This window comes from Cuculus canorus, chromosome 3 (genome assembly GCF_017976375.1).
Source record: "Cuculus canorus isolate bCucCan1 chromosome 3, bCucCan1.pri, whole genome shotgun sequence".
In the NCBI taxonomy this organism is placed as follows: Eukaryota; Metazoa; Chordata; class Aves; order Cuculiformes; family Cuculidae; genus Cuculus; species Cuculus canorus.
Genome location: NC_071403.1, coordinates 2,529,356 through 2,549,739, shown reverse-complemented (window position 1 = coordinate 2,549,739; position 20,384 = coordinate 2,529,356). Strand labels below are relative to the sequence as shown.

The 20,384-nt window shown below is 45.0% G+C and overlaps 2 protein-coding genes across 2 annotated transcripts in view; one reads left to right on the top strand and one right to left on the bottom strand.

The window, feature by feature from the left end:
* The window catches only part of EIPR1 (EARP complex and GARP complex interacting protein 1), an 84,088-nt gene extending 66,492 nt beyond the window's left edge, over positions 1 to 17,596 (bottom strand). Inside the window, exons 1-2 of the mRNA XM_009559317.2 lie at positions 17,443 to 17,596; positions 2,536 to 2,619 (exon numbers count right to left, since the gene is read on the bottom strand). Of these exons, the coding sequence (XP_009557612.1) occupies positions 2,536 to 2,619; positions 17,443 to 17,484 (126 nt within the window). The 5' untranslated portion in view covers positions 17,485 to 17,596. The remainder of the gene's footprint in view (positions 1 to 2,535; positions 2,620 to 17,442) is intronic.
* A 3-nt stretch (positions 17,597 to 17,599) lies between these two features.
* Positions 17,600 to 20,384, top strand: part of TRAPPC12 (trafficking protein particle complex subunit 12) — a 48,491-nt gene continuing 45,706 nt past the window's right edge. Inside the window, exons 1-2 of the mRNA XM_054063657.1 lie at positions 17,600 to 17,710; positions 18,807 to 20,023. Coding sequence (XP_053919632.1) covers positions 18,812 to 20,023 — 1,212 coding nt within the window. The 5' untranslated portion in view covers positions 17,600 to 17,710; positions 18,807 to 18,811. The remainder of the gene's footprint in view (positions 17,711 to 18,806; positions 20,024 to 20,384) is intronic.

Genomic DNA, 20,384 nt, shown 5'->3' with positions numbered 1-20,384 from the left:
AAAAAGCCACTGTTTAGCAACAATGAAAGCATTGAGAACAAAAGTTCAAACTACTCTGTGTAGCACACAATGCAAAGACAAACGACTTAAAGAATTCCTAGTAAGTTATGATGGCCAAGCGCCAAGTCCTACATATTATTAATATCTCAAATATTGACAGACTATAAACTCCTATAAACGTTTTCCTTTGCTTTAAAATAATAGTGTTAATAGGAAAACATTTTCATCAGGTCTGCTCTCATTTGTGTTACGCCTCTCCCTGAACAGAAGGGAAGAAATAAACTGCACATGATGGCCCTGTGTAAGAAATCTCTCGCTATGGAGTACTTGGTCAAGTACTAAAGGTTGCAAACCTACTCATAAGTTTGGTCAGGCAACAAAAAAAAGTTTTTAAGCAAATCTAGACAAGCTAGTGCTGAATTAAGCAATAATGACTTCAGGCCCAGGGCACTTCTTGGGGATTAGCAACTAGCTGAGAGGAGCTGATGGCCTGAGGCACAGCTAAAGGGCAAGAAGCCCCAAACATTTGTTAATACCCTAGGAAGCATCCTGAATTTCTATTATTAATGTTGTTCACTGGAAAAAGTAGACTCAAAGTTGAAATACGTGTAAATATTTCTAAAATATGTAGTATACGCCAGATCAACCTGCCTAAATCAGAGCTTTTAATTATTGAAGATCTGCAGAATGTCAACTGATAAGTGAGAATCAGTCTCCAACTACTATTTCATATCACGATTTAATCAGTTAGTTGAACCAAGCAGTAAGTCATCTAGAAATCACAGTATAAAACCATGGTATAAGTAAAAGTCTGAAGAACTGAGAACAGCATAATCAAAAATATAATTGTGTGTATTTTTAACTAATTTTGTCTGCCATCTCTTTTGTTACTGGTCTCACAAGTACTACCTGAAATGTAAAGAAATTGAATACTCCACCCCCCTTAAGCCTTTGAATATTTTTTCCTTGAGCCTCATCCAGTATTATCATTAAACTCCAAACCTCACTGGGAATTGATAGCTCACATCTCCCAGAGCTATAACTCCAACTTAAGTTTCGTGCAGTCCATAACAAACCCATTTCATAAGAGTTCGTGACTGTATCCGTTCTAAGGGCTTCTGTTGGCTTTCAGCCCAATGGCTACCCTGCCACTTGCTCCCCGGGTAAACAGGTGGAGAAAATAGGAAGAACAGGAATGAGAAAGCTCTTAGACAGGCTAAAGACAGGCAGATCACTTACCAATTACTGTTGCGGGCAAAATAGACTTGACTTGGGTAAACTAATTAAAGTATGTAAGAGTTTCTTCAGTATGAGAGTGGTGAGGCCCTGGCCCAGGTTGCCCAGGGAAGCTGTGGCTGCTCCATCCCTGGAGGTGTTCAAGGCCAGGTTGGATGGGCCTTGGGCAGCCTGAGCCAGTGGGAGGTGTTCCTGCCCATGGCAGAGGGCTGGAATTGGATGATCTTTAAGGTCCCTTCCAACTCAAACCATTCTGTGATTCCACCATGGAGCACCCCCTCTTCCTTCTGACCTTGGCATCACCTCTCTCGTTTTCTTGACTGTTTTTCCCTGTTTATTCCCTCCTCCTCTTTCCCTCCAGCATTTTCTCTCCTTTATGTTTTCATAAGATTTTATGTATTAGTCAATAATAATTTATAATAAATGTTTCCAGAGCTGCCCCAGGCTGGCTGCAGCAGGGTCATTGCAACCAGCCACCTCTGGCACAAGGAACCCCTGGCCTCTTCTCAGAGACCATCACTGCAGCCCCTCTGCCGCCCAAGCCCTGCCACCGGCGTTCACTGCAGCCTTCCAGTCTGCTGGCCTCAAGATCCTTCAGTAAGAGGGCATTCACTGAAATTTAGTCATAAAAAGTAAAACTGCTGTACAACTATTCTACTCTCAATTGCAGAACAAGAAGCCCAATAGAAACTAAGCTACAAAAGTCACCCAGATTTTAGTTCAAAGTGTTGCTACACTTATAATCAGAAAGGACACAGCTGTCATTAATTAATAATGAAAAATCCAGTTTATGAAGCTTCACATACGCAGAACCGTGCAAATACCAGGAGTCTCATTAGAGACAATCAATGCTTAAAGACTTCCATTTTATTTTGCAGCTCTTCTGCGATTTAAAGATGAGATCATAGAATAGTTTGGGTTAGAAGGAACCTTAAAGAGCATCCAATTCCACCCCCCTGCCATCGGCAGGGACACCTCCCACTAGAAGAGAGGGCTCCAGAGAATCTATAGATTTAAATTAACAAAATTATGGCAGTTTCTTTACTAAACTAACCCAATAGCCATACAATTCAGAAGAATAATTTAATTTTCCAGAAATCCACATAGCTTTCATTCACCTGAATTTTTTACCAGCATGTCTCCATTCTACGCAAAGTCTTTGACTTGGCTATCACTTCCTTTACTGTTCTAATCTTCCAATTCAACACAGGGGAGAAAGGAGAAGGGAAGATATTGGAACAACGTTAAAAAAAAAAAACAGGAAAACAATTACATCTGACACTTGACAGAAAAAATTACCTGATTATCATATCTAAGAGACTGTGTTCCAACCAAAAATCTTATTGCATCCGTTTCTGCTGTCTGAGGCGTTAAAGCTCGTGCCTGGAGAAGAAGAAAACCATTAGAAGAGTCCAATTAATACAATCTATTAATTGTAGCAAGTCTTGAAGCTTATATATCAATTACTCTAAGCACTATATCCTTAAAATCTGCAAGTTTTCCCGCCCCCATGTTGTTTTTTAGTTATCATAATTTTTGTGCAGTTTCTCACATTTAGGAGATGCGTGGAACAAAGAGGTGCTAAACACATTATCTGGCCATATAATAACAGTGATAATATTTACTATTATAGCATTTCTTCCAAACCAATTTTCCTTCATCAGCTGAAAAAACTCACAGAACAGTGGCCAATTCTTAAATACGTTCACTAAAATATTCCAGAAAGAGGCTGCTCTCATAAAAGTTTTCAAACCATTCAGATTGAAGATGCCTGCATAAAAGATTCTTTTTGGTTACCATTAACCACCAAGTTTAGAATGAAGTTTAGAAAAAAAAACTTATTTTCCACTCTAGGCCACTAGAGATAAGAATTGGCTGAATGACAAGAGAAATAATTTATTTACACACTAATATTTTGCCATAATCTTCTAGTTTGGTTGTTTCAATGAGTCGGGTAGACTCTGTCTTGCTTCAACTTGCAACGCTGACAAATAAAGTATTGCTGGAACTAAAACTGCAATTGCTAGTTTGCAGCAGTCAGTAGTAGAGATTTTTAGCTAATTTTGAGTAAAAAGGAGGCAAACTAACACTCAATGGCACTTCTAGCAATTGTTAGTAAACCTGTGAGGAATATCCACTACTTCCCCATGCAAAACACCCTCTATTAACGTTGTTTAATATGAAGGTTTGGTCAAAACAGAACAGTAAACCTTTGCAATTCCCATCTTACTTGGCATAAAATAGTTCAGAACTCTTTGGACACTAAAGCCAGCATTGCAAGCCAATACTTCAGGATCTGGGTAACTTTGGAACGACACCCCCTACGGCCATCCGACTGTGCAGGTAGCTCATGATCGCATCCTGGATTCAGGAACAGTTTGCTTCAATACAGTCCTGTTTGAAACTCATCTTTAAAATTAATAGAAAGATGTCTAGAAGCTTAGAAGGGAATATTTGAAATATGTTCCATCACAACACACCTTTAGAGCAATTTAATTCTAGAATAGGAACTAACAAAGTTTGATTTTTCTTTTAAAATAAGGTAAAGCAGTCCAAGCCCTTTTCTGGCAGCAATAAGAACCACAACCAATGTACGCATGCAGCCCAGAAGACCAACCATAACCTGGGCTGCATCAAAAGCAGCGTCGCCAGCAGGGCGATGGAGGGGATTCTGCCCCCCTACTCTACTCCCATGAGACCCCACTTGGAGCCCTGTGTCCAGCTCTTGAATCCTCAACACAAGATGGATTTGGAACTGTTGGAACAAGTCTAGAGGAGGCTACAAAGGTGACCCGAGGGCTGGAGCACCTCCCATACCAGGACAGGCTGAGAGGATTGGCGTTGTTCAGCCCGGAGAAGAGAAGGCTCAGAGGAGACCTTATAGCAACCCTCCGAAGGGGCTACAAGAAAGCTGGGAAGGGACATTTTACAAGGGCATGGAATGATAGGACGAGGGGCAATGGCTATAAACTGGAGAGGGGCAGATTTAAGCTAGATATCAGGAAGAATTTCTTCACGATGAGGGCGATGAGGCCCTGGCCCAGGTTGCCCAGGGAAGCTGTGGCTGCCCCATCCCTGGAGGGGTTCCAGGCCAGGTTGGATGGGCCTTGGGCAGCCTGAGCCAGTGGGAGGTGTCCCTGCCCACGGCAGGGGGGCTGGAACTGGATCATCTTTGAGGTCCCTTCCAACTCAAACCATTCTATGATTTTTCAGAATAAGCTCTGAACTCTTACAGAGCATCAACTTCTTCACTTGAACCTGACATGTGCGGTACAGACAATGTATTATTTTGCTTAATATTCAGCATAAAGAGTTGAAAAATGCAATGACCCTAGTAAGTACGAACTAGTAGCATAACATTTATATTGAAAGAAAGCACTAGAAAACGTGACTCAGTGAGAAGTTTGTGTTCCAAACACACTCATGCAGACCAGAGATCAGTGTGAATCCGTACCAATTTGTTTGTACTCTCCTATTTATGCAGCACTTGCCTTTGAGAAGCCTAAACAGTGTTTCTGATTGACAGAAACAACTGAAGTTCACCAAGAAGACTGCAGAAAAGCTTTTCTTTTGTCTTGAACAGAATTAGATGACCTCTAAGGTCCCTTCCAACACAAAGCACGCTATGATTTTATGATTTATATTTGCAGATCTTTAGCAAGAGTTCCTTCTTATTTCAGATCTGTTTTCTATTATTCTGGAGGAAACACTAGAAATAAAACAACACCTCTGTATCTCTTTCAATCACCAGGCTTCTGTTGTTTCTGCAAGTCAAACAGAAGAGACCTACAGGATTTCCAAAGAAATAAAATGGCGTTTCCCTTCCCTTTTATTTTCCTCTTAGAGCCTTTCCAGTAGGTCTTGCATTGTTTTCAAACAATGCATCAGGTTAGATACAAACTGTCCAAAACAAAGTTGTCAGTACCAGTAGCGTTTACACCATCAGCTTGTCTATCCCCCTGAGTTATTCCCATTTTGCAGGAAGAAAAAAAAAAAAAAAAAGAAAAAAAAATCAATGGTCTGAGAAAAATACTTAAACACATTTCACCAGAAACACACTATTGCTTATTCTCTGTCACATACAATATCCATAGAACACAAAGTTCAAACTCAAGTCGTTATAAATCAGGAACATCTGATTCTTAATAGAAGTCACAGCACAATGGACTTTCATAGAATCACAGAATCACCAGGTTGGAAAGGACCCATTGGATCATCGAGTCCAACCATTCCTAACACTCCCTAAACCATGTCCCTAAGCACTTCATCCACCCGTTCCTTAAACACCTCCAGGGAAGGTGACTCCACCCCCTCCCTGGGCAGCCTCTGCCACTGCCCAATGACTCTTTCCGTGAAAAATTTTTTCCTGATGTCCAGCCTGAACCTCCCCTGGTGGAGCTTGAGGCCATTCCCCCTTGTCCTGTCCCCTGTCCCTTGGGAGAAGAGCCCAGCTCCCTCCTCTCCACAACCTCCTTTCAGGTAGTTGTAGAGAGTAATAAGGTCTCCCCGCAGCCTCCTCTTCTCCAGGCTAAACAACCCCAGCTCTCTCAGCCGCTCCTCGTCAGACTTGTTCTCCAGCCCCTCAGCAGCTTCGTTGCTCTTCTCTGGACACGCTCCAGAGCCTCAACATCCTTCTTGTGGTGAGGGGCCCAGAACTGAACACAGTACTCAAGGTGTGGTCTCACCAGTGCTGAGTACAGAGGGAGAATAACCTCCCTGGACCTGCTGGTCACACCGTTTCTGATCCAAGTCAAGATGCCGTTGGCCTTCTTGGCCACCTGGGCACACTGCTGGCTCATGTTCAGTCGGCTGTCGACCATTGCCCCCAGCTCCTTCTCTTCCGTGCAGCTCTCCAGCCACTCTTCCCTCAGTCTGTAGCACTGCACAGGGTTGTTGTGCCCCAAGTGCAGGACCCGGCATTTGGCCTTGTTGAACCTCATCCCATTGGCCTCGGCTCAGCGGTACGGCCTGTTCAGATCCCTTTGCAGAGCCTCCCTACCCTCCAGCAGATCCACACTTCCACACAGCTTAGTGTCATCTGCAAACCTGCTTAGGGGGCATTCGATCCCCTCATCCAGGTCATTGATAAAGACATTGAACAGGGCTGGACCCAGTACTGAGCCCTGAGGAATCCCACTTGTGACTGGCCTCCAGCTGGAGTTAACTCCATTGACCACCACTCTCTGGGCCATCCAACCAGTTTTCGACCCAGGAGAATGTGCGCCCATCCAGGCCAGAGGCTGACAGTTTCTGAAGCAGAATGCTGTGAGGAACTGTGTCAAAGGCTTTACTGAAGTCTAAGAAGACTACAGCCACAGCCTTTCCCCCATCCAGTTGTTGAGTCACTTTCGGTTGTCTCTTACACAAAAATGCATCTTATCTTGTCTACTTTGACTTACTTTTAGAGGAGCAAAAGTTACTTCAACAGATTAAGACACTGAGTAACCCTTGTGATGAACAACAAACTAGTTCGAAGTGCTGTCAAGATCAAGTAGAGTGCCTCAAGTTTGTCATCGGGTACTGCGACCTATCAGAGCAGGTTGCGAGTAACATCTTTCACAAAAGCATCCCACAGTGTAAATAAATAAACAAAAAGCATAGTAAAATGAATAGTGATTAATCTAAACCAATAGAGCTTATTATTATTATACAGTGTCAGCATACTCACAACACTAAACTGCATACAGCCCCAAAAAGTGTTTCCTATCGAAGATTTTCAAGTATTTACCAAGAAAGTTACTGCAATGCATAGAAAACATCCAGAACACACATCTGAGATGTGAACAGTGAGAAAACAGGTTGTCCTTGCGCACACTGTGACAGTGAAAGCCCCACCAAATTGATAATTCTGGACAATGCAACAACCTATGTAATTAGATAATTTCTTTGTTTAAGGAACACCCGATATTCAGAAAAAATGACTAGCAAGCAAAGACTAAAACATCATGAACCACAACAAACCTTTAGGTTACATGCCCCAATTTCATATTCACCAACAGCTCTCAGAGGCATACCTGGTTTAAAACTGATAGCTTGATCTAACAGAGGTGATACAGAGGCAGCTTGGTTTTGATGGATGCTCTAACCAAATATTTTAACAGTCTAGAAGGAAGCTTATAAATATGCAGTTAGAACTCCACTTGGCTAACAAAAGAAATCCTGCCTGTGGAAAACAAACACCAAAGTCTGCTTAAAGCCATGTGAGACTGTAAAGGCACTGAATGAACCACCCCTCCTTCAAGGATTTCAAAGTCTGTATTTATTCCACACTGCAGTCCATAGCTTCCCCAATTCTCATTCCCACTAAATCAGAGGTTGCACACAATCACTAAACAGAAAACCAAAAGAATGCACCAATTATTAATTCATCCCTGCATTTTGAGGGGGGAAAAAAATAGCTCTACGGGTGACAACAGATGCGGAGCGACTGCTGCAGAGAGGCAGAAAATGCACTCACTGTGCTCCAAAGGCATCTCTGACCAGTCCTCTGTGCACCACGAGGCAAGATGCTCTTCCCCAAACTTGAACCTTGAGCCTTTCAAGATGACAAAACCAAACTGGAGAAGAGTTATAGCTGAGGCAGAAAGAGGAAAAAGTCTTGCAGCTCTAGTGCGACGCAAGTTTTGTGCACTCAAATACTTGGATTTAGCGTGTTAATGAGCAATACTATGTTCCACGTGCCATATTCAAAGGAGGCGTTGTAAAAAAGGAGCATGGTAACGTGCTAAACTCCTAAGTTAAAACTCATATGTGTTATGGTTTTGGGGTTTTTTAAAGCTTTCTAAAAAAGTTGTGAATTCATACTTAGACGCACAAAACCGAATAGTCTATAGCAACGGTCACGTTGACAGTTCGGGTCAGGGAAACAGATTCCAGCCAAGGAAACCAACATTTCTATTTACTTTGCATTCTCTGCATCCTGAAGTACTTTGCAGACCTATAAATTATACACCAAGAGAGGAATAACCACATGCACGCATACAAAGATAAAAATTAAAGAAGCATTCCCAAGGTATCGTCTGTTCCCAAGACAGCACAGCTGCCCTGCTTTGAGGAGCAGAACCACAAACTCTGCATGACCTCTGAATGCACATTATACCAGAGCAAAAATGGAAGCAAAACTAATCCCAACAGTGAGGACCACCACCACAAACGTGGAGGAACAGAAATCAAAAAAGGAGGGTGGAGGTGGTAAAGAGTCTCATAAAGCTGTAAAAAGGAAGTTCTACAAGAAAAGAAAACAAAAACGTCAATTATTTATTCATTTTATACATTATCAAAATCCTGTGTTAGTCAGGATGAATTTATAAAAAAAGCTTTTTATCCTGCTGCTGTTCCTCTAATGGAAACTGTAGCTAGTACACATGTACCCAGAGAGCTAAACGTCGCCTTCCTCATTATTAGAGACCAAGTTCTTCCTTTACTATGTGTACTGAGGGATTAGAGATGCAGAAACAGGCACCCGTGCCTATCCATAGAATCACAGAATCCCTAGGTTGGAAAAGACCTTTGAAGTCTATGGGAGAGAGCATGTTTGGGTTTGAACTTGATGAGAGAAGACTCTGTCCCTGAATCTGTACAGATTCTGTAAGTTTTTGATCTGTACAGATCAAGTCCAAACGTACCTCTCCACTACTAAACCACACCCCTGAGTACCTCATCTACATGTCTTTTAAGCTTCTCCACGGGTGGGGACTCAACCACCCGCCCCCAGGCAGCCTCTACCAGTGCCTGGGAACCCTTTCTGTGAAGAATTTTTTCCTGATGTCCAGTCTGAACCTGCCCTGGTGCAGCTTGAGGCCATTCCCTCTCGTCCTATCGCCTGTCACTTGGGAGAAGAGACCAACACCCACCTCTCTACAACCTCCTTTCAGGCAGTAGTAGACAGCAATAAAGTCTCCCCTCAGCCTCCTCTTCTCCAGGTTAAACAACCCCAGGTCCCTCAGCCGCTCCGCTCCTCATAAGGTTTGTTCTCCAGCCCCTTCACCAGTTTTGTTGCCATTCTCTGGATTCTTATCACTGTATTATCACACTTATTCACTGTACTACCCATGAGACCTCATCTGGAGTCTTGTGTCCAGCTCAGAAATCCCCAACATGAGAAGGAGATGGAGCAGTTGGAACGGGTCCAGAGGAAGACACAAAAAAGATCCAAAGGCTGGAGCACCTCCCATCCGAGGACAGGCTGAGAGAGTTGGGGTTGTTCAGCCTGGAGAAGAGACGGCTCCAGGGAGACCTTATAGTGACCTTCCAGTACCTGAATGGGCTACAAGAAAGCTGGAAATGGACTTTTAACAAGGGCATGGAGTGACAGGACAAGCGAATGGCTATAAATTAGAGAGAGGAAGATTTAGACTAGACATAGGGAGGTATTTCTTTACAATGAGAGTTGCCCAGGGAAGCTGTGGCTGCCCCATCCCTGGAGGGGTTTCAGGCCAGGTTGGATGGGCCTTGGGCAGCCTGAGCCAGTGGGAGGTGTCCCTGCCCATGGCAGGGGGTGGGACTGGATGATCTTTAAGGCCCCTTCCAATCAAACCATTCTGTGATTCAAGGTTTGTTTAAGGTAAGTGTGCTAAGCAACTCTAATGCACTGAATCTCTACGCTCTGTTCATGACTTCCCCCAAAACCTTCCCTTCTCTATGCCTTTTGAAATATCAGCTCAATAAAAAGCAATCCATTTTTTTTAATTAGACTGGTACTATTTAGAGCATTAATAAGCAAAGAGAAAAGGATCAGTACTTCTTGAATACATATTTTGTCTCACTGATGCATTGCACGGGTTTGGTATCAGCAAACAAGAAAATATACACTGACATCAACTTTTGAATATTTTTATTTCATTTAATACAACGAAAAGAATTTCTGCAGCCTGTGTAATGTTTTAAATTTATACAATCAATCTGTACTAAAAAGCAGTGAACTTGCAATATAAAATGTAAAGGACACAGTATTTGGCTTGCAATCCCCAAATCTGAATTTAAAGTTATTTGACCATCTGCTTACACTGAAAACCAGTAATCGTGCGCTGCACTGGGGGTGGGGAGGAGGAGAAGGGGGAAGGACTGGCTCCGCTGATGCCTCATTTTGGAAGCAAAATATAAGTTCCCTGTTCCACCCCTGCCAAGAAGCCCCAGACGGATAATGTCATGAACATTATTTTTTGCCTTCTGGCATAATTTCCATTTTCAAGTAGGCACACTTTGATTTTACTTGGGTAGGACAGTCTTGTTTCTCCCACCACAGTAGGAGACCTTCTATCATTGTAATAAGCTGTGGTGACTGTGCCAGGGAAGAGGCTGGCAGCACACATGCCCAAGTGACCTTCAGTGCTCTCAGGCAGCTGCTTTCACAGCACATGAATTCCCACCACTGGTGTGGAATTTTGTGCACTGACCCTATTTCAAAGGCTGACAGATTCTGTAAACTCTCACAGCAGTAAAAGCCACCCTCAAAGAGCTGTATAGCGTAACCATCCCTCGAAATCCTGCTTTCACACCATCACTGTTCATTTTTGTCATGAACCAGAACGATAACAATCATCATTTAATGGTTCCTCAAGTTCACAGAGCAGTATCTTCATACTGTCCTGAGCCTGTACCATACCCAAAGTTATCAAGATCATACAAATTGCCTCAGGGTACCAAAAGAATTACTCTCTAATCGATTCACTTCATTCATTATGAAGATCTTTGGGGGATGAGTTAAGCAAGTTTCGGCACTCATCTACTTTTTCCCCTCCCACGGTAAAACTTTTAACCTGTGTTAGACTGAAGTCCCCCGAGAAGTCCTCCCAACTGAAATGCCACCCTCACAGAATGACAAAATGGTCAGGGTTGGAAGGGACCTCTGCTCTGGAGATCATCTCGTCCAAAACCTCTGCTAAAGCAGGTTGCACAGAAATGCATCCATGTGGATTTTGAATATCTCCAGAGAAGGAGACTCCACAACCTCTCTAGACAGCTTGTTCCAGTGCTTGTCACCCTCACAGTAAAGAGGTTTCTAAACTCGGTAAAGGTCCTGAAGAGAGGTAGATAGGAAAACAATACATACACAGCCTGGACTAAGATACTCAGGACAGGCACTCACGAGACAAGTAATCTTGGAAAAGAAAAGAGGACTGAGACAAAGGCTAGGAATTTCACTAAAACCTTGCCTGGGAAGATGATGGAGCAGATACTCCTAGAAGCTCTGCTAAAGCACGTGGAGGGCAGGGAGGTGATTAATGGCAGCCAGCACGGCTTCACCAGGGGCAAGTCCTGTCTGACCAACTTAGTGGCTTTCTATGATGGGGTAACCGCAGCAGTGGACACGGGTAAACCCATGGATGTGATCTATCTGAACTTCCGTAAAGCCTTTGACACAGCGCCCCCCAACACCCTTCTCTCTAAATTGGAGAGATATGGATTAATGGGTAGACTGTTCAGTGGATAAAAAACTGGTTGGATAGTCGTATTCAGAGAGTAGTGGTCAATGGCTCAAAGTCCAGATGGAAATCCATGGTGTCCCTCAGGGGTCTGTACTGGGACCAGTGCTGTTTAACATCGTCATCAATGATATTGACAGCAAGATGTAGTGCACCCTCAGCAAGTTTGCAGATGACACCAAGCTGAGCGGTGCAGTTGTCGTGCCAGAAGGATGAGATGTCATCCAGAGGGACCTGGACAGGCTGGAGACGGCCTGTGAGAACATCATGGGGTTCAATGAGGCCAAACCTCCATCCCTGGATGTGTTCAAGGCCAGGCTGGATGGAGCCTTGAGCAGCCAAGTCTGGTCGGGGGTGTCCCTGCCAATGGTGGGGGGTTGGAACTAGGAGATTTTTAAGGTCCCTTCCAACCCAAAACATTCTATGATTCTACGGTTATAATGTAGTTGCTTAATCTAATTAATTTTTCAAAATAAATCCTCTAAAGACCTCCCTAAAGCTGTATCAAAATTATTACCTACATTCTGCTTAGGCCACACTCTCTCCGCCCACAAGAGACCACAAAAGCTGTCCCAAGGAGGAGAACTCAATTGCTAAGAGGAGCCACAGGCTCTGCACCTGCTCCACTCCCATACCTGGAACACAGCTGAGCCCCAGAGGCAGCACAGGCTCCCCTGGGTACAGCACAAGTGACACACATCTAACTAAAGACTCCTTTCCCCTCCGCCTCCTAATAACTCACCCCTGCCTTCTACTCCATCAAAGGCAGGTCAATTGAGCTGTTCGATACATACTGATGTTATTTGTACACAAACAGTTTAGGAGACCTGGGACCAATCTACTACAGTTCATATTTTGCACTGATTCAAGGTTCTTATTTGAAGAAGTCACATTTGGCTTTAGGGAAATTTAAGTTTCACCTTACTCTTGCAAACAGGCAAGGAAGCCCTAAAAATCAATAGTCTCTGTTCAGATTCATAAAACCTGTTAGCAACCAACTGACAACACAATACGGGCCATGTATTGCTTATTCAATGAGGAAGATGGGAACACAGCACAGTGTCAGCACAAGCTGACAAAGCATTGGCACACTTTTTTTAAGCCTGCTTCAGCCAGACCTCATCTCATGGTGCAGCCGACGTTGCCCTTGTGCAGTACAGCGCTGCGGTCAGCAAGCAGGATTTCTATTGTCCTTCTTTCTTGCTCCTTACACTTACAATAATAGAATCCCTAAGTTGGAAAAGACCTTTGAGATCATCAAGCCCAAGCGTACCTGTCCACTACTAAACCAGATCCCCGAGCAATTCATCCATTGGTCTCTTAAACACGTCCACGGATTGGGACTCAACCACCGCCCTGGGCAGTGGTTCCAGTACTCAACAACCCTTTCCGTGAAGAAATTTCTCTTGATGTCCAATCTGAACCTGTCCTGTCATGGCTTGAGGCCATTTCCTCTCATCCTATCACCTATGGCTTGAGAGAAGAGACCAACACCCACCTCAAGACAATCTCCTTTCAGGCAGCTGGAGACAATGACAAGGTCTCCCCTTCAGCCTCCTCTTCTCCAGGCTAAACAGCCCCAGGTCTCTCAGCAACTCCTCGCAACCCTTGAACTCCAGCCCCTTCAACAGCTCTGTTCTCCTTCTCTGGATGCACTCCATCCCCTCAAAGCCTTTCTTGTAATGAGGGGCCCCAAACTGAACCCAGGATACACGGTGCAGCCTCACCAATGCCAAGTCCAGAGGCACAATGATGAATCACTTCTCCCTTGCAAATCTGTGCTTTTGACACGTAACACGTAGAGTACCTGGTATGCTGAAACTCAGCTCAGTATCGTGGTTATCCCAAATACCTATTCCATGTGTCAAACACACATTCCTTAATTATCACCCTCCAGGCCAAGCAATGTTCTTCATCCCTCCCCACTGTTATGCTGGGCAGCTTCTGCACGCTTTTAAACACACAAGATGTAGGTTGTCCCCCAAAAGCACCACAGCTGAGCAACTGAGCTGAACACCTCTCCTGGAAAGCAGCCCTCCACACAGCTCATATCAAGGGTTTAAGCGTCATCTAGTCACCCTGAAGTTAAGGCCAATACGGTGTTTCAAGACGTTCAGCAGTACTTATACACCTACTCAAAACATCTCTGTTTAAACAATCAAAGAACAGGATGGGGAAAATTGTGAATCCCTGAAAACAAAGCATATTTGATATAAGATAAACATAAGGAGTACTGTAGGTTTAGGTAGAAAGCATAACTCAACTCTGTCCTGGACAAGTAAGAACACCATAATCCCACTGACAAAAAACAGCACTTGGTGATACCCCGTGGGCCCCATCTGCCACGTTCTCATAATGAGTGATACCCGTGAAGTCTACCAAGGCTCCTTTTAGAAGGACAACCTTTCCATACTGAGATGTTCTGCAGCTACTACACTTGCCCCACATTCATCATGATCCACAGTCACATCACCCAGTCCTCAATTCTAGCAGCACCTCACTTTTTCACTCATCACCTGCTCCAATTTCCTTGTGTTTGTTACTGTTGGATGAACAGAGCAACTATAGGAGGGATACCGTTTCTAAAGAAAGTCACAGAAAGAATCACATCCTCTAAAATTCAAATATATTTTGCATGTCTGTACAAGGTTCACAAAGCTCACAGACACAGTGAAGAGAAAAAAAATCCACTCTGGGAAACAATGGGTTTGGGGTCGCATGAGCATTATAAACAGCACAAAGAAAAAAAAACAAAAAGAGAGTTGCAGCCATCAGTAAAGCAGGAGGAGGAACTCACCAGGTCAAAAAATATAACTAATCATGCATGCATCAGTACTTTTAACCTTCTTTTGCTGCCAGATGTTTAGCTTCCCCCCTCCACTCCAGAAAAAAAAAACAAACCCAAAACCAAAAACTATTTCTGTCACTGGGTAACACTTTTTGCACAGTCATTACACGTGGCTGTATAAGAGCCTAATACTGTGTCTTTAATTTCTATTCTCAGGTCAGAATTGTGAGTGAAGTGGTTCTTCTAAACAAGCAAGACTTCCCTGCATTGCCAAGGCTTTTTATTTTTTATGAAAATAGGATTAAAAAATGATAAATATGTAATTGTTCACTAGTCTAAGTTGCCTCACTTATGCCAATACATTGAAAGATATTTTGCACATAAAGAAATAGCGCAGAACTAATTTTCAGGTAGCTGGTGGATAGCACACTAGGAGGAATCACCTTTATGCTCTCATAGACCTGGCCACGTTGCATCAAATGAAAGGCATATCTGCACAACTCTATTTTCTCCAGCACCGGCCAAAGACAGATTCTTATTGACTGTTGGACTCACATGTAGCTTCTTAGTCTGCAACTCTTTCCATAACTTCTAGATCTCATGGATTTGTGACATAGAATTTTCATCTGTAACAAGAGTAAGAAGATCTCTCTCTCTTTTTAAAAACACTTCAAATCTCAGCTTTGAATGAGCCCTTCATAGAGCTGAGGTAAAGGTTCAAAACAACCCTAAACATAAGAAACAACAACAAAATTCTTTAAACTGGGCTTAAAAATTCAGCTGAAGAGATGGGTTCAGTCACAGTGCTTCCAACACATGCTGGAAAGAAGCAGTAGTTGTGATGATGCAGCTAGCAATTATCTACCAAACCAAGTTTAGAAAGAATAATAATCTTTCTTATTAGACTTGGAGATGCAAGTGGAGAAAACCATATCACTTTTAGGTTTAAGTCTCTCCATCAGAGCCTTTTTCAGAAAGCAGAGAGATGCAATTTGTTTTAAAGCCACACTGGCAGTTAATGGAGATCGGAAATAGAATCTTCATCTCTAGGCTCCTTTTTGGACTTAACCATAACCAACCTTTTCCTTTCCCACTTTCTCTTTAAATGATCTGTATTAACTGTAATCCCTTTTGATTACGGCCACTGTTTGTCCTTTTTCTTTATCCTCCACCAGACAGACCTCTCATACGGAGAGGAGAAGAGGTCCATAGGAGATGTACAATTTAGAGAGGCACAGGTCCACAGAGGTCTCAGAAATCACAGGCCAGCTTTCCAAAACTTCTGGAAAGCTTAATAAGGTATGACTTACTGGAAAGAAGTTATGAATTTTATTCTATACAGTATTCTGCTAAAGAGATTTAAGTTGTATTAACTTTGAAGTATGAGTTACAGCTACCTCTAGCCAATCACAAAATGATATCATATTATCCGACTTCAGTAGATGTAACATTTAGTTTAAGTGAATATTCTACACTAGCTCCTATACAAGAAGGAAACCAAGCAAATATGCAACTTGCTAGGGAGATCCATTGGCATAGTCAGGAACGCAGAGCTCGGTAGCCCGGACATCCAAACCCAATAAAGAACTTCCATACGTTCCTTTCCACGAACAATTTGGTAAAGGTGACTAAATAAAAAAATGCACGTGTATACATTTGATAGAATCATAGAATGGTTTGGGTTGGAAGGGACCTCAAAGGCCATCCAGTCCCACCCCCTGCCATGGGCAGGGACACCTCCCACTGGCTCAGGCTGCCCAAGGCCCATCCAACCTGGCCTGGAACCCCTCCAGGGATGGGGCAGCCACAGCTTCCCTGGGCAACCTGGGCCAGGGCCTCACCACCCTCATGGTGAAGAATCTCCTCCTTATGTCTAGTCTAAATCTGCCCCTCTCCAACTTAAAGCCATTCCCCCTAGTCCTACCACTACAAACCCTTGGAAAAAGTCCCTCTCCCAGGACACTGTTGGCCTTCTGGGCTGCAAGCGCATATTGCTGGCTCGTGTCGAGCTTCTCATCAACCAGCACCCCCAAGTACAGTCGGACTCCATCTCTACAGTCTTTTCCAACCTAGCGATTCTATGATACTATTACAAAACAGCGGGATATTTTTATTTAAGCTGAAGTAGAGCTAAGTTTTCATGTAAGTAACTATATCTTTTTAAAGCTAAACAGAATGTCCCTCTGAGAGTGTGGGGTTTTCTATAACGTGTTTTTCCTGACACTGTTACACTGTTCATTCTTCTGGAAATAACGAAGTCTTGTGTTGAGTTTGATCTGTGCTGAACACACCATCCCTAGGTTGGAAAAGGCCTCTGAGACCACCAAGTCCAACCATAGCTGTCCGCTCCCAAGCCAGATCAACAACTGTGTCTTCTTCTAGAATCACCTGTTTACAGTCTTTCCCCACCTCAAATGAAAGATCTGACGAAGACCTTGCTCCAACAGCTCCAGTTAGCAGAAATTTGACTGTTGTGAAGTTCATAATGACGTTCAAATCAGTCTTAACAGAACACGTATATAGCTGGGAACATTTATCCATGCAATCTATTCTGTTCCAGCTCTTCCCTGGCCACACAGAGCTGGCGGGGATCGCTCCCTCACGCTGCCCACGCCTGCAGTAGAAGATCTTTGCTTTCTGAAAGCCCAAAACGAGCCTTGGGGTTTGTTTTCCAGTATTTCTGGAGGTTTGGAGCAGCCACCGCTCCCGCTGCCCGCTCAGCCGCCTCGAACCCCCGGCGCCGGTGCCCAGCCCGGCAGCTCAGCTGCTCAGGGACCTGCTTTGGCAGCGGGCCTCGAGGAGCCCCGAGCTCTTCTCCGACCAGAGGAGCCCCAAGCTCATTTTCAACCAGCGGGTTCCATGGGAGCCACCAAAAGCCAGCGGTGCCCGCAGCACGAAGGGGCGGGCGCATCCCCCCGGCGCTCCCCCACCTCCGCTATGGGCAGGCCCGGTCCCTGCCAACCTCCTCACTTCCTTCTCCCCTCCATCGCCCACCTGGAACTCCAGCCCGTAAATCACCGGCGCATCGTCCTCCATCGCGAACCCTCAGGAACGCGCCGCCCAGGAGCCTTTATGTCCCTCGGCGCTGCCCGTAGCCTCGCCGCTTCCGGGTCTCGCGGCTCCGCACTCGCGAGGCGCGAGAGCCTTTGTGTCCCTCGGCGCTGCCTGTAGTCTCGCCACTTCCGGGTGCCGCGGTCCCGCCCTGCGGGAGCTGCAGTGGAGAGGGGAGTCAGCGGCTTCCGGGCCCTCCTGGGCGGCCGAGGTGCGGGCAGGGGAGGCCGGGGCCAGGGAGGGGTGGGATGGGGCTGAGGGAGGGAGAGGTGGCAGGGCTGCTCGGACTGGTCAGGGTCCCCCTTTCCCCCCTTTCCCCCCTTTCCCCCCTTTCCCCCCTTTCCCCCCTTTCCCCCCTTTCCCCCCTTTCCCCCCTTTCCTTTCGTTCCACTTTGAATCATAGAATCATAGAATAGTTTGGTGAGGAAGGGACCTTAAAGCCCATCCAGTCCCACCCCCTGCCATGGGCAGGGACACCTCCCACTGGCTCAGGCTGCCCAAGGCCCATCCAACCTGGCCTGGAACCCCTCCAGAGATGGGGCAGCCACAGCTTCCCTGGGCAACCTAGACCAGTACCTTCATCCCCGTTCTCTCCTCCGCCATCCCTCTTCCTCCCCCCCCCCCCCCCCCCCCTCCCCCCCCCCCCCGCCATCCCCCTTCCTCCCCTCCCCCGCCATCCCCCTTCCTCCCCCCCCCCCCCGCCATCCCCCTTCCTCCCCCCCCCGCCATCCCCCTTCCTCCCCCCCCCCGCCATCCCCCTTCCCCCCCCCCCGCCATCCCCCTTCCCCCCCCCGCCATCCCCCTTCCTCCCCCCCGCCATCCCCCTTCCTCCCCCCCGCCATCCCCCTTCCTCCCCCCTGCCATCCCCCTTCCCTCCTTTTTTCCTCCCTTCCTCTGTTCTCTTCCCCCTTTTCTCAGTCTTCCCTTCTCCCTTCTTTTTGCTCCCCCTTCCCTCATCCTTTCCTTCCCCCCCCCTCCCTTCCCTTTTCCCTTTTCTTTTCCTTTCTGGGACCCAGGTAGTCTGTGGGAGCAGAAAAGCAAATATCATTTTGTCTGTGTTTGTGGGGAGTTGTTTGCCCCTTAATCCTGATATATTTTGTGATTTGCAAAATAAGGAAAGACAAAGCCTTTTGGGGGGTTAATTCTGTGGGTGGACGACAGATGAAAGGTACTGAATAGTGAAGTGACTGCATTTTTAAAGCAAGAATCTCAGTATTTGTGTGGTAGTGAGGAGTTTTGGGGTGGCACCTGAGCAGTACCTGAGTAATAAAACTAACACTTGTTTTGGGTTTTTTTCCCCTCTTCAGCTACCATGGAGAATAAAGAAAGTAATTGTAAGGATGTGAAAAGCCCCCTGGATGGAGATGACAGCGGAGATGTAGTTCAACAGAAAGCTCAGGAAGAAATTCTCTTTCATGAGGAAACCATTGATCTCGGTGGAGATGAATTTGAGTCTGAGGGGAATGAAACTGTATCGGAAGATTCAAATAACTTTGTGGATAAACTTAATGAACAAATGATGGAGAGTGTCATTATATCAGATTCTCCCAACAACAGTGAAGATGACACGGGTGAACTCGGTTGTCTGCAAGAGATGGTAGAACAAATGGAAGCTAAAAATAATAAGAAACCACATGCAGAAGTGGATAAAGAAGAGTTTTTAAGTAACGAGAGTGAAACTGAACATGAAGAAACACCTAAAGACATTTCTGAGATTGGAACAGATGATCAGGCTTCTTTAAAGGAAGAATCGATTCAGGAAGCAGTGAAGGAGGAACCGAAGTTGGGAAGCAATATTCCTGTTGAAACAAAACCAAATAATATTGAGGAAAGCAAGCAGGAGGGCCAGATATCGTCCCCCGGCACGAGCAAACCATCTCCCGAGGCTGAGCCTATTCCTGTGTGCACCATCTTCAGCCAGGCAAACAACGCTAACACCCAGCCACAGTTGTTCCTGCCTGATGGTTTTGAGCCTCAGATGGTGAAATCTCCCAGCTTTAGCAGTATAATTGAGACTCCAGTGAAGTCCAACCCACAGGTGGTTCAACCAAGTCCTAGTTTAAGCAAGTTCTTTGGCGACACTGTTAACACTAATACTTTAGCTTCGGATTTTTTTGATTCGTTTACCACATCCAATTTTATTTCTGTCAGTAACCCCAATGCAAGCTCTTCAGTTCCAGAGCAAATGTCTTCTCTTTCTAATGGTGGAGAAGGTTCTTGTGCTTCCTCTAACCCTGCTTTCTCTGCGGGAAATGGAAGACCTGAAGCAGGTGGTCCTCCATCATCTCTAGAAATAACGCAATCCCCTAAGCCGTTCTCACAAATCCAAGCTGTTTTTGCTGGGAGTGATGACCCATTTGCCACAGCCTTAAATATGAGTGAACTGGATAGAAGAAATGATGCTTGGCTTCCTAGTGAGGAAACCAGGAACGTTTTAATTTCAGTTGCTACACAACAGTACAGCACCATGTTCATCGATAAAGAGAATCTCACCATGCCTGGACTAAAATTTGATAATATCCAGGTAAGAGTTTATTATTGTATCTTAGTGTATTGTTGTATTTTAGAAATATTATGCAAGAACTGGTCAATAATCTGTATAATGTAGTGCTACCTGTTCATAGAATCCCTAGGTTGGAAAAGACCTTTGAGATCATTGAGTCCAACTGTACTTCTCCACTACTAAATCATATCCCTGAGCACCTCATCTGCCCATCTTTTAAACCACTCCAGGGATGGGGATTCCACCCTCTCTCTGGGCAGCCTCTGCCAGTGCCCGAGAACCCTTTCAGTGAAGAAGTTTTTCCTGATGTCCAATCTGAACCTGCCCTGGCGCAGCTTGAAGCCATTCCCTCTCGTCCTATCTCTTGTTACCTGGGAGAAGA